This window comes from Calonectris borealis, chromosome 18 (genome assembly GCF_964195595.1).
Source record: "Calonectris borealis chromosome 18, bCalBor7.hap1.2, whole genome shotgun sequence".
NCBI classification, from domain to species: Eukaryota; Metazoa; Chordata; class Aves; order Procellariiformes; family Procellariidae; genus Calonectris; species Calonectris borealis.
The window spans coordinates 10,582,724-10,595,241 of NC_134329.1; the positions used below are offsets into that span (position 1 = coordinate 10,582,724).

General features: G+C 45.7%; 1 protein-coding gene across 6 annotated transcripts in view; it reads left to right on the top strand.

Moving 5' to 3' along the window:
- Positions 1-12,518, top strand: part of GGT1 (gamma-glutamyltransferase 1) — a 49,489-nt gene that overhangs the window by 25,582 nt on the left and 11,389 nt on the right. For 2 of the 6 annotated variants that reach the window (XM_075167873.1, XM_075167878.1), the window contains 9 exons: positions 907-1,099; positions 2,301-2,458; positions 3,339-3,488; positions 3,975-4,111; positions 4,987-5,174; positions 5,981-6,108; positions 7,496-7,608; positions 8,678-8,791; positions 9,861-10,720. In XM_075167873.1, the coding sequence (XP_075023974.1) occupies positions 907-1,099; positions 2,301-2,458; positions 3,339-3,488; positions 3,975-4,111; positions 4,987-5,174; positions 5,981-6,108; positions 7,496-7,608; positions 8,678-8,791; positions 9,861-10,004 (1,325 nt within the window). In that variant the 3' untranslated portion in view covers positions 10,005-10,720. Of the gene's footprint in view, positions 1-906; positions 1,100-2,300; positions 2,459-3,338; positions 3,489-3,974; positions 4,112-4,986; positions 5,175-5,980; positions 6,109-7,495; positions 7,609-8,677; positions 8,792-9,860; positions 10,721-12,518 lie in introns of those variants that run through there. The other 4 variants (XM_075167875.1, XM_075167874.1, XM_075167877.1 and 1 more) reach the window with 4 other exon arrangements.

The following is a 12,518-nucleotide window of genomic DNA, read 5'->3' on the forward strand; positions in this document are numbered from 1 at the left end:
GTTAGATTCTTGCATATCTGCAGGATTACTCACCTAGAAATGTCCTCAACTATACACAATCTGCAAACTCTGTCCTGACAAGGAAGCTAAAGATAATGTCCTTCAAACTAGTCGGTCACCTCAGTGCTTTCTGCTTTTCACTTCATGAAAATGCAGGTGAATCCAAAGCCCTGAGTATGACCTGTTCTATATCTGCCATCTTTCCTTTTTGAATAAATCTTTGTGGATCAACTTAGTTCTCGTCTGTTCAAGTGTCCTCCCTAAATACCTTTTGTGGTGGCTACAACTAATGGTTCAGGGGCTCCAGAGAAGAAGTAATTTCCTTTCAGGGAAGTATTTTCTAATCAACTAACTAGTTCTCTTCATGGTCACTCCTGTAACCAAGGAGGAACAGCACCTTGGAGGGGGTTTGAGAAGTGTGTTGAACTTCTGGGAGATGCCAATAAAAACAGGATTGAAGCAAACTGCTCCATCACTGTGCAATGTAGTAATCAATCTTTTGCAGTTGCAGTTACAATGCTGCAACGAAGTTTTTGGCTTAAGTATGTACACAGTCTGTGTCCTCTTACTGTAGTGTGTTCTCCTCTGAAGGATTGGAAACTGCAGGCAGCTATGATAGCTTCTGTGTTCTAAGCAGCTTTTCTCTGGTACAGAGTCTACTGAGGGGAAATGACCCAAAAACTTGAGTTACCAGCAGGAGGATAGAGGTATTTCAATAGAAACATGCTGGCATAAATGTCAGACAGAATAATTCTGTTAGCATCGTATGCATAAACTGAGCTGGTCATAGTATATGTAATCCCTGCCTAAAACCAGGGCTGACATAGAAGCCTGCTCTACCTCCTACTCCATTAATAGCTTTCTTTTCTTGCTGTGGAAGACTAATATGTTCCTTATCTGCTCCAGGAGGTCTGTCCATCGCTGTCCCAGGAGAAATCCGTGGGTATGAACTGGCTCACAAACGTCATGGCAAACTGGCATGGAAAGATCTGTTTCTACCCAGCATCAAGTTGGCAAGAGAAGGATTCCCTGTTGGGAAAGGCCTTGCAGCAGCGATCAAATCAAGAGAGGAGTCAATTGAAAGCAATCCCTCACTGTGGTAGGTAGAGCAGGCCCACTGTGGTAGGTAGAGCAGTTGCTGTTCTGTGCATAGAAATTTGGGGTAACTGCATCCTAGCTGAAAAGTCTCTGTGTTTGTGTAACATAGCATCTATGAGGAGTGTGCCTCCCCTCCGGTGACTGTACTCACTGTACCTGCTGATGTTATTCCAGCTACCTGAAGGTGCTAAATCATGTGGCCAATTTTAGGAATGTTCAGTCCTGACCTTTAAAGGGAGATAAATTCTGCTCTTAAAGTCCATTCGTCTGAGCAAAGGTGGAATTAGAGTACACGCTGGGATAAATCTGTCAGATGGCAATGTATTTTCTGAATCCCCAGCTTTTCCTCACGCTGTAAGTGCACTAAGCTAATCGTACTTGCATTTGAGGCAATTGCAGAGTCTCCTTGAACGTCTCATCTGCTGTCAGGCAGTGGGAATTTGGGTCATCTCTTACTCTGCAGTCAGCCTTCCTTGAGTAATGTCTCTGACCTTCCATTTCTGGCAATGACTATGAACATGAAGGGTTTTAAATGCTCCTCCATTTCCTCTTACAGTCAAATCCTTGGTGTCTATGTCCAGCCCTACTGGAGATCATGCTTAATCCTCTCTTTTCCTTAAAATCTCTGCCAGCTGCAGGTTGGTTTCCAATCCGATTGAGATGTGTAGCCTGGGACTACCTCCTGTACTTCCATCTGGCAGGTCCACAGCAGCACATTCATGATCCATGATGAGGGAGCTAGAGAGGAAACTGTCTACCTCAAAGTGCTCTGACAAACAGGAATTAAAACGCATTCTCCTGGCCTCACTGGAAGCTTTGAGCCTCATAGCTTCATAGTCTGTGCTCTGAACAGAACTGCTTGAGTTCAAGGACTATGGCCTCTTCTGGGCATCTTGAGGCAGTTGTTGGCCCTTTGGGCAGGTAGGGAGGGTGGCCTGCGTTGGTGAAAAAGATCGACACTCCCTCCTGCAGGCTTCACTGAGCAAATCCTGAGCAATGTGGAATCCCAGGTCAGAAACCACTGTTCACTTTTATGTCCCAGTGCAAGGTATCAGGACCCCTGGGGCATGGCTCAGGCAGTTTCTCTTCTCTCCAAGAAGCCTCTAATATGAACACTCAAATACTGTGTCAGCTGGTACAGGTACACGTAGTTTTGAACTTGTCTCTCAGATCTGATCTTCTCAATCTCCTTTCTCTGTTAGCGAAGTGTTCTGCAGAGGAGGGAAAATTCTGCATGAGGGCGATATCATCAAGATGCCTAAACTAGCCAACACATACGAGACTATAGCCAGTGAAGGAGCAGATGCCTTTTACACAGGAAGCCTGGCAAAACAGATCATCGATGACATCCGCAGTGTAGGTGAGAAACAGGACATCTGTCCAAAACAGCATGACTGACCTGACTGCTGCGGCTCAGCATCCAGGGAAGAGCTGGTGACCTGCAGAAGCCTTGGAAGCGGGTCAAGCCTGCTGCCTGAAATGCCACCTCCGAGATCTGTGGCAACAGAACACCCAAGAGAAGCCATTAGCGCTTTAACGGATGCATTTGAAACTCAGAAATGGATAGTATATACTGTGCATTTCTGTGCCATATAGTCTAGCAAGTCTCTGCGTTTCTTGATATAGCTTAGTAGATACATGCTGTTTACAGAACCTGAATCCAACAAGTTTCTACCTAAAACATTACATACATGGTCCTGTAAACTTTGAGCTTGTTTAATCTCTCGATGCCACTAGATGGTGGTAGTATCCAATCCTTACTAGCTAGCATTGGCTAGCTTCAGTCGATCTCACATAAGTCATCTACTGGCTTTATTTGTGATAGTTAATTACTGTCTTCCCCCTTCTGATAAGAAAGGCAATAGAACATACAAATTATTCTGCTTATGGTGTAGCACAAAGCATCTGCACCTAAAAGCTGCATCCTCCTCCTGTAAACAGGACTCTTAATGACGTTTTGTTACCTGACATTGCTGGTGTCCTTTGTAAAAAAAGATGGATCACCAGATTTTTGGCTGCCGTAAATCAGCCCGACTTCAAGCTTAGGCTATCTGAGCCTCAGCTGGACCTATCAAGGAATAAATTCATCTCCTGTGCACCCATCTTTGCTTTCTTTACCTTTTTGGATTTGGTCTGTGTTCCCTCCTGTCCTTGCTGTCATGCATGGTGATGGAGTATTACCTCCTCTTCCCACTAGAGATCACATAAACCCACATCTATAGTTTCCTTCTCTTTTCCAGGGGGCATTGTCACACTGGATGACCTGCGGGACTACAATGCAACCGTGATCGAAGACCCCATACAGATCACACTTGGGGAGTTTACCCTCTACACGCCTAGTGCCCCCCTAAGCGGCCCAGTGCTAGCCCTCATTTTCAACATACTGAAAGGTGAGAGTGCCACTGAGCAGTGCCTCACAGGCAGCAAGAGCTGGGAGAGCTCCAGAGACAAGAGGCCTCCCTTGATAGCCCTCCAGCAGGTGAGAAGTCTGAGACCCCAGGAGGGATCAGAGATGTGGACACATTCCTCTTCTGCTGTAAACTCAGGGATGTCACCCTCCTACTTGAAATACAGGTGCGAGAGAAAAATATGCTCCTGATTGGGGCACTTCCCTGGTACCTGCATGGGTGGAAACTAAATTGTACTTGAGGCTTCTTTGGAAAAAGTCTCTGCAAGTACAAATCCTGCTGATGACTCCCACAGTGCTCAAAACAACCAGAGCTCCTGTGCTCTCCATGCAGAGATTAGGACAGTCCAGTGACTGCATCTCTGTAGAGACTGGGCTTCAAGATTATACCATTCGACACAGGTTTATTAGCAGTCCATTGATCGTGTACTTTCCTTTGTGTTCACAATCGTTTGTCTTCTGTTGCCAGGATATAATTTCTCAGCTGACAGCATCAAAACCATGGAGGAGAAAGGTCTGACTTACCACCGCATTGTGGAGGCCTTTCGCTTTGCCTATGCCAAGAGGACTTTACTGGGAGATCCAAAATTTGTCAACACTACAGAGGTACCTGGCAAAAGTCTTTTCTTTCTGCAACACCAAGGTTGACTGGAACATGGCTTAAAGTTTTTGGGTGACTAAACTTTGTCAGGGATGCTCTGTGCCACCTGTTATTGACAGGCATTGAAATATCTCTGAATCAAAACGTGAAGTCCTATGTGACTCATGGCTGAGCTGTGAGGGATATAAATGGAGGAAACCTTCCTGCTGTAAAGGAAAAGCAAAATCCTCAATTCACCAGGAGCATTTGAGTATATTTAGGGCTAACCCTCCCTGTTTTCATAGTGTTTGAAGCCTTATTCACTAGATGACATTCCCAGCATCCTTGTGGCTCTCTAACCACAGTCCTGCCTATAGTAAATGGACCAACAGATGGGAAGGGGTGAGGCAGGAACCCTGCTTTTCCCAACTTCACACTTTGTGCTTTTACTTCTGTGACTCTCCAAAAGCAGCAGGATCTGAGCCCAGCCCAGCTTGATGGACACAAATTTGCAACTTGCAGAGCAATGATCAGAGCTTGCCTTGGTCTAGTCCTCTCAACCCGACCCCTCTCCTCTCATCTCTGAAGCAAGTGTAACGCTGCTTGCCTACACCTTACGGCAGTGTTGAGGACAGCTTTCCATAGATCTACAATAATGGATGCTGATTAACTTCCTACACAAAGGAAGTGTAACATGTAACAGCTGCTTCTGTGACTGCTTAAAATGCTCTTTGGTACAATGTCCATCTTGCAAGAAGGAGGAAAGCCCCTGCTGGAAAGCTATAGCCTCACTGCTGGGATTTGCCACTCTTCTGTGGTCTGAAGTATTGGATATCAGCCTCATAACTACATGTCTCTTAAGCTTAATCTGCTGAGTAACTGCATTGGATTTCTCTGACAGGCAATCAGAAACATGACGTCCGAGTTCTTTGCGGATAGTCTCCGGAGGAAAATCACAGACAACACGTCCCATCCAGTTGACTACTATGAGCCAGTATATTACACTGGAGATAATGCCGGTACATCCCACCTCTCCATTGTGGCTGATGATGGCAGTGCTGTGTCCGCCACCAGCACCATCAACCAATAGTATGAGCTCAGACATTACTTCCACGTAGGCCTTTGCCATCTTCCTAGCGGTGGTTCTGTGGTTGGTATAAAACATCACTGAACTGTCATCTCTCTAGCAGGGTAGCGATGTGTAGTTGATGGGCATTTCTCCTGCTGAGCTTGCAGGTCAATTCTTAACACTGAGGCCTGTGTGGTTGGGTCGGTCAGAGGACAAGATGTGTCCTCTCTCATGTTGGGTTCACCCACCAAGAAAATATTCACTGCATCCGGATCTTCTCATAAGCAGTGGTGTCGCTGCTGGCTCTGATTTCCCAGGCATCTGGAAGGAATTTGAGCTAATACAGCTGGCCTGGAAGTGCAGTGTTTGGCTTTGAGTGCTGTCAGGAAGAGCTGTGTTTCATGTGAAGCTGGGGGGGTGAAGGTTCTTTTTGTCCATAGAAAATGTCTCCAGCTTGACACATCTAAGCAAAACCCCAATAATTCGCAAATGTGCCAGCCTTTGAGCTATGCTGCCTCTGCATGGAGTGCAGTACTGCCCAACTGGAAGGGGAATTAGTTGTACTTAGCTGCTGTGCTGTTTTTCCCCTTGGTCCTTGCAGGAGAGCTATACAGCAGGGCTCTGGGCTGCCTTTCCTCTGTGTAGCTGTGCACTCACGGTATAAACTGCTTCCTTCCCCCAAGGGGTGACAGAATGTCCTTTGCAACAGGAGGGAGTGGAGAGTTACTCCAATCAAATCCCAGGTTTCACATTGCAGTAATTCACCTGAAGCTCTTCCTGGATTTGCTCTGGTTTTGACATGTCTGCGCCAACTTGTTTTGTCTAGCTTTGGCTCTGATGTACGATCCAGCGTGAGTGGAATCATATTTAATGATGAGATGGATGACTTCAGCTCACCTTACTTAATCAATGGATTTGGGATCCCTCCTTCTCCAGCAAATTTCATAGCACCAGGTAGCTGTAAACTACCTTCCTGACTCAGTCTTTTGGCTATATCTTGCATACTAATGCTGTGGTGTCTGCAAGGTAGGCTGCAGCATGTCTGCGATCAGGCACAGATCTGGGGCTTTCTGCAGAGGACAGGGATGAAAGCGAGTGTCGTGGTTTAACCCAGCAGGCAGCCAGACACTACCCAGCTGCTCACTCACTCCCCCCCCCCCAGTTGGGACAGGGAGAGAATCGGAAGGGTAAAAGTGAGAAAACCTCATGGGTTGAGATAAAGATAGTTTAATAGAACAGAAAAGGGAAAATAACGATAATGATAATGATAGAACATACAAAATGAGTGATGCACAATGCAGTTACTCACCACCCACGCTGACTTGATAACCAAGTAGCGATCGCTACTTCCTGGATCACTCCTACCATTCATATACTGAGCATGATGTCACGTGGTATGGAATACTCCTTTGGCCAGCTGGGCCAGCTGTCCCGGCTATGCAACCTCCCAGCCTCTTCCAGAGCACGGAAGCTGAGTGTCCTTGACTAGCAGGGTACTTAGGAACAACTAAAAACATCAGTGTGTTATCAACATTCTTCTCACACTAAATCCAAAGCACAGCACTAGGAAGAAATTTAACTCTATCCCAGCTGAAACCAGGACAGCGAGTCACCTGGCATCTCTGTCAAAAACACACAACCAGCTGCCCCTGGTGTACCCCGAAGGAGGATAGACTGTCTAAAGAAAAACTCTTGTGTATGCCTCCTTCCAACAACCAGAAATCCTTTCCCAGGGAGCTCAGTACCTGTCAAATGAAATTACTTAGGGCCGCAAACGGATTTCTTTGAACTGATTTAAAAGGGAGGCAGCAGCAGGAGCTGACTACAAAGTGTTAGACGGCACTGTCCAGCCTTCTCCCTGTGCTGCCTTGGGAGAGGTAGGGCAGCTTTGGATAGATCTAGTTCACGTACCTAACCCAAGCACCCTGCCTGCTCCACCACTGCTTTCTGCAGACCATCTCATTGCTGCTAAAGCAGGCTGGGATTCTGCTACCTTCCTGTACCCCATGTTTTGGAGCGGGACAGGGAAGTGAAGGGACAGGAAGGGAAGTCCCATGGTGTACAGGAGGCAGCTGCATCACAGACAACCCCAGCTGGGACAGGACTGTGGAGGAAGGCACCTTCAGCCTCTGCATGAAGGACCAGGGTTAAGCTTTGCATTGCAGGAGGAAGAAGGAGATGGGTCCAGGGGATAGTGGGGTCCCCAAGGGCTGAACAAGACACATGAGCTGAGTCAGGAAGGTGGATACTGAGGCTCTGGGTTTAGACATGGAGCAGGAGCTGGCAGTTTGTAAGCTGCAGGTGGAAAGCTGAGCCTCTGTTGCATCTGTGTCCCCAACAGGTAAACAGCCCATGTCCTCTATGTGCCCCTCCATCTTGGTGGATAAAATGAAAAAGGTCAGGATGGTGGTTGGTGCTTCTGGAGGAACAAAAATAACTACAGCAACAGCACTGGTATGTGATGATATGGGGACAAGGCTGAGGCAAAACAAGGTGGGGGAAAGGCAGTGTTTGGGGTAAGGGGCTCAAGTCTCCACCTGTGATGTGAGCATGGCTGTGGCGCCCAGCTGTGGGCCGGGAGCCCGAATGGGAGGTTCCTGCCTGGCCTTCTGAGGGCTAGACCTCCAACGCCAACTCCTGCCAGAGCTACAAAGGGTCTCTTAAATTACTTCCTTCAGTGACTTCAGGTCTTTTCCTTTGGCAAGCTGTTCTTACCACTTGTGGAAGATTTGTGACTTCAGTTTAGCTTTGGCTTCTGTTCTCTGGATCTCCATGAACTAGACTTTTTATCTAGTTTAGAGCCATTCCCATCCAACATCCTAAACTTTGGATGAAAGTCACACAGAAAAGCTAAATAAGAACTTAGGCGAGGCATGGCAGCAGGCTCTCTGTGAGCTGCTGTGACAGGCACTCCAATGCCCAGCTAGACCAGAAGTGATTGCAGGAGAAAGCTGTCTCCTGTGCCGGCACACACAGCAGTTCAGAGCACCAGGCTGGATCTTGCTTTCTGGCTGAGGTAGAGGAGAATTTTCCGTAAAAACCGCTACAAGCAGCTTTCTAAGCCCTTGATCTTGAGGCTATTTTCACTTGCCAGCAGCTCCAACCTGGAATTTAAGCATATAGAGATGAGCCAGGTTTAAGGACACCGGTTGCACAGTAGCGGAAAGCTGTAGTTGTATGTTTGCTGAGGTGAATGCTGTGTGTCTAAGCCAGCACTAGCTTAATCATAGCAGCATAAATCCAGCTACAATAGCTTGAGGATCTGATCCTTTTATTATGTTAATCTTAGTAACTCCTGGTCTCTTTATGTGGGAATCCTCCTAAGCATATACAACCTGACTCGCTGCAATGTACGTGAGTTTTGCTTAGCCAACAGGGGAACCACTGAAAGCAGCAGGAACCAGAAATTACGCCTTTTATGTGCTCTAGTGAACATCCTTCAGACATCTCTGCCTATGTTGCTACAAGGGTCAGGCCTCTTTGAAGATAAGTAACTAACGTTAAGGCTTTTTGCTTCTCATAGACGATCATCAATTCCATCTGGTTTGGTTATGATGTGAAGAAAGCAGTGGAAGAGCCCAGAATTCACGATCAGCTGTTTCCCAATATCACGGAGCTTGAGCAGCAAATAGAGGAGGTTTGTCTAGCTAGAGTCTGGGGTGTGCGTGAACTTCTTGTATGGTGCTGGGTTCCTAGTGTTGGGAAGGCATGCACTTGTGGAAAATCAGGAAGCTTTGCCAAAGGTGAGCAGTATCAAAGCTAGTACCGGTCAAGTACTGGGTCACAATAAGCTGTTCAAAGTGTACCTTTAGTCTCAGTCATACGGATTTAAGGCCTAGTGCGTTCAAGAGTGACCTACATCTGACACTTAGGGTATGTATCTTCTTGCAATGTTGTTTGGCTCAAAGGACTTGCAAAATAGCAAACCACATTAAGGGCCCAAACCATCCAGCAGTCTAAATCCAGTGATCCTCAGGAAACTCTTGACCTATTGTGCAACCTCCTGATGAATCCTGAAGTGCTGGTACAAAGGTAGCAAGGGAGGATGCACAGAGGGACCCGAGAACAAACTTGAAAATATTTTCACAGTAAAGGTCTCTGTGCAGCACTGTCAGTCTGCGAGCTGATGGCAGGATCTGCCTCGCTCTGCATACCACTCACCCGAGCTGGCAGCTTCATTCACCCTGAGGAATTACACATCCCAGAGGCCTGAGACAGGTGCAATCTTTCTACATACCTCATCCCATGTCTCTATATTAGGGAAAACACTCCTACATTAGGCAGTTTTCTTCATCAAACTATGCAGAAAATCCTCCTTCAATAAGCTTCTTATTAAGGTAATAGCTGAGATATCTGCCTGCACCAGGGAGGATGCCCTGCTCTCTACAAGTCCTGTGTTTTCCCCCATTCCCAAACAGGATCCATCAGTTCTGGCTGTTGGTATATGAATATGAGGCAGAATGCTCTGTGACCAGGAATAGTATTGGTAGCTTCCACTGAGCACCACAAATGCCACATCTTCTCAATTCCACCTTTTCAAAAGCAGGGCATCCCAGAAAGGGAAGAGGAGGAACAGCATGTAGTTTTAGGAGACCTACCTAATACAGGCACTGAACGCTTGGGTAGTCATGGGGGATGCAGGTCGCAGACTATGGCACACATGCGGTTTCTCTCTCCTGTTGTCCTCATTCACTTCTGCATTCCAGGGTATAGAAGAACAACTAAAGAAGAGAAAACACGATACCATGCGGGTGAGCGGCGGTGCAGTTGTGCAGGCCATTCTTAGAACAGATGAAGGATGGGCTGCAGCCTCCGATTCCCGGAAAGGTGGCTTCCCTGCAGGCTACTGACATGGCTCGGCTCCTTTTTTCAGTGGTCTAGTGACACTGAGGTGTGTTTGGGGGGAAGATCCTTTAGGTCTGCAACTCAGGGACTTCTCACAGGAAAGAGAACAAATTTACCTTTGGTTCTATTGACAGAGCTGGGACAGTTCTCTACAGCCATGACTGAAGTGCCTCATGCCACAGCAGTCTGCTAAAACAGGCATGTCTACCAGGACGTGCAGTACTTACTTGAAGAGTCTGTTCTGCCTTGAAGAGTTTGTTCCCTGCCTCCTCTCCATCCCATGAAGACAGGTTGGGTACCCAGAGTTTCTGAAGAAGGTCCAGCTCACCCAAGCTGCAGGAAGTGTTTCCCTTGCACAGCGTCAGCTACTGGGAATGTCCCTGTCACTGCCAGAGAAGAGATTTGTTTCCTGTTGAGTAGATGGGAGTTACAGGACTCTGGGGATTGGGTTTTCTAAGTTACAAACTTAGAAAACTTAGATCTGTGCCATAGCAGGGATCCCAGCTCTAGACTGGGATAAGGCTTCACAAACTCACCACTCTTTCTTTTAACAAAAGATGTTTCTGCTTTTCATTTCAGTTGATAATTGGAGATGAGTGGGTAAATGGGGAAGTGGCTTCAAACTTTTTTATATTTCTGTTGAGAAGGTCTAAAGGGAAGATGCTACCTGTAAAAACTCTGAGCACAACTAAAATAAATAAATAAATATGGAGTCACACATTTTTCTTGCCTGCACAGTTGCTACGGTCAAAAGGGATGGTGAGAGTCTGTGGGAAAGAAGCTCTCCAGAGATTTTTCTCTTTTGTTCACTCCTTTGATGAAGCTGTGAGTAAAAAAAAAAAATACTTAAATATCCAAAACAACCTCATTTTTTTCCAGTTTGCTTTTTACAACATCATACTGCAGGCCTGAAATGCCAGAGTCTGAGGAAATGAAACCTCTAAAGAAGGGCATGCTGCAGACAATGACCTCTCAGAAATCCGTATCTGATATGGAACAGCTAAGAGTGTCTCCACCTATGCATGAGGGGGTTTTGGTGTTCACCTACCAGCATGGACTAATATATCACATCAGATAAATTTAGCCTAAGATCAAAACTGAATGTTCCAGGATGTTGTCAAGCTCTCAGGATGCTTATGAAATCCTTGAAACACAAGTAACAGTAACTGAACTCATCTATGTGGCTTGTTGAAACTTCTTGTCAGTTTGTAAGAACCTTAAAATACAGAACACATTGAAGAGAAAATGAAAGGCTGAAATTTGAGCAGTTTCTGGAATTGAGGAGAGTCTAGTTTCAAGGAATAAAGTGATAGCTAGATCATGCTTAAATCAAAGGGTCATGACTTAGATTTGCTTATATCACTCCCACTAAATGAAAGGCTTTTACCAAAAGTTGTCTGGGATGTGCTCTGTGCTCCTTCTTCCTGAGCTGTTACTGATGATGATGTGTTAGGTGCAGCTAAGGCAGTGATTGTAAAAAACCTAGAGTCATTGTGTTCCTTTAAGAATGAGATTGGTTTGGGGCCAAACCTGTCTCCTTTTATTGCTGAACTGAAATTTTGACTTTTCTACTTCTTGTAATTCCACAATAGATGCCACTCAGTGGCAGGCTGCTGTTTAAATCCAGTTTGCAGGGCATTTTAGCAAAGCTTTGATACAAGGCTGTGTATGGAACAGCATCAGCTGCTATTTGTTGGTAATAACCTGGCCCTTTGGACTTAGGACTAGCTGAGCTCTTTCTTGGCCAAGTGCAATCTGAGAAATAAACAAATAAAATTATTGCACAGCAAAAGAAGCTTATTGAAACCTTACAGTCACTATAGTTAGTCTGAACTACTATAGAAAAAGCTTGTGCTCTGAAACTGGAAGGTAACTGTTTCCTGGGAAATGACTTTTGGACAAACATGCTTTCTGAAACAGTTTGAGTAACTGCTGCTGGGCTGTTTCTAACAGTTCGTGGTACAGAAGTCTTACTTACGTTCCCAAGTTTCTTCTAGCTGGTCAGAAAACTCCCCTATTATTTATAACCTATGTTACAAAACTTCCCTTCTGGAAAGCTCAGGTTTTGCCATGGCTAAAAACACTTCTGTTGAAAACTATTCTTGTAAATGCATTTGAATTTTTGACTCTGCAGAAATGGATTTGTTTGTTTGTTTTAGCAGTATCACTACAGAGGACTGATTTGTTAAAACTAAACTGGGCTAAGGCTTGCACTTACATCCTACATTTTTTTTAAAAACTATGGATACTTCTGCATGCTGTAATTACCTACACCTCATTTGGACATATCTATACATAGGGCATGTGCTTCTGCCGCTGCTTTGATACCACATTCCACTACTCACACTACATTGAGGCTGTCTGTGTATCGATAGGCAAATGTCAGTCAACAGTTCATCCTGTAAAACCTCCTGATTGTACACGGCAGGCCATTCAGCTTGTCTGAATGTTTCAGCTACAAGAAAAGACTTCTTCCTGCTCGTGTCCCACCCCTTCGAATGCAACCACCTCCCTCCTCT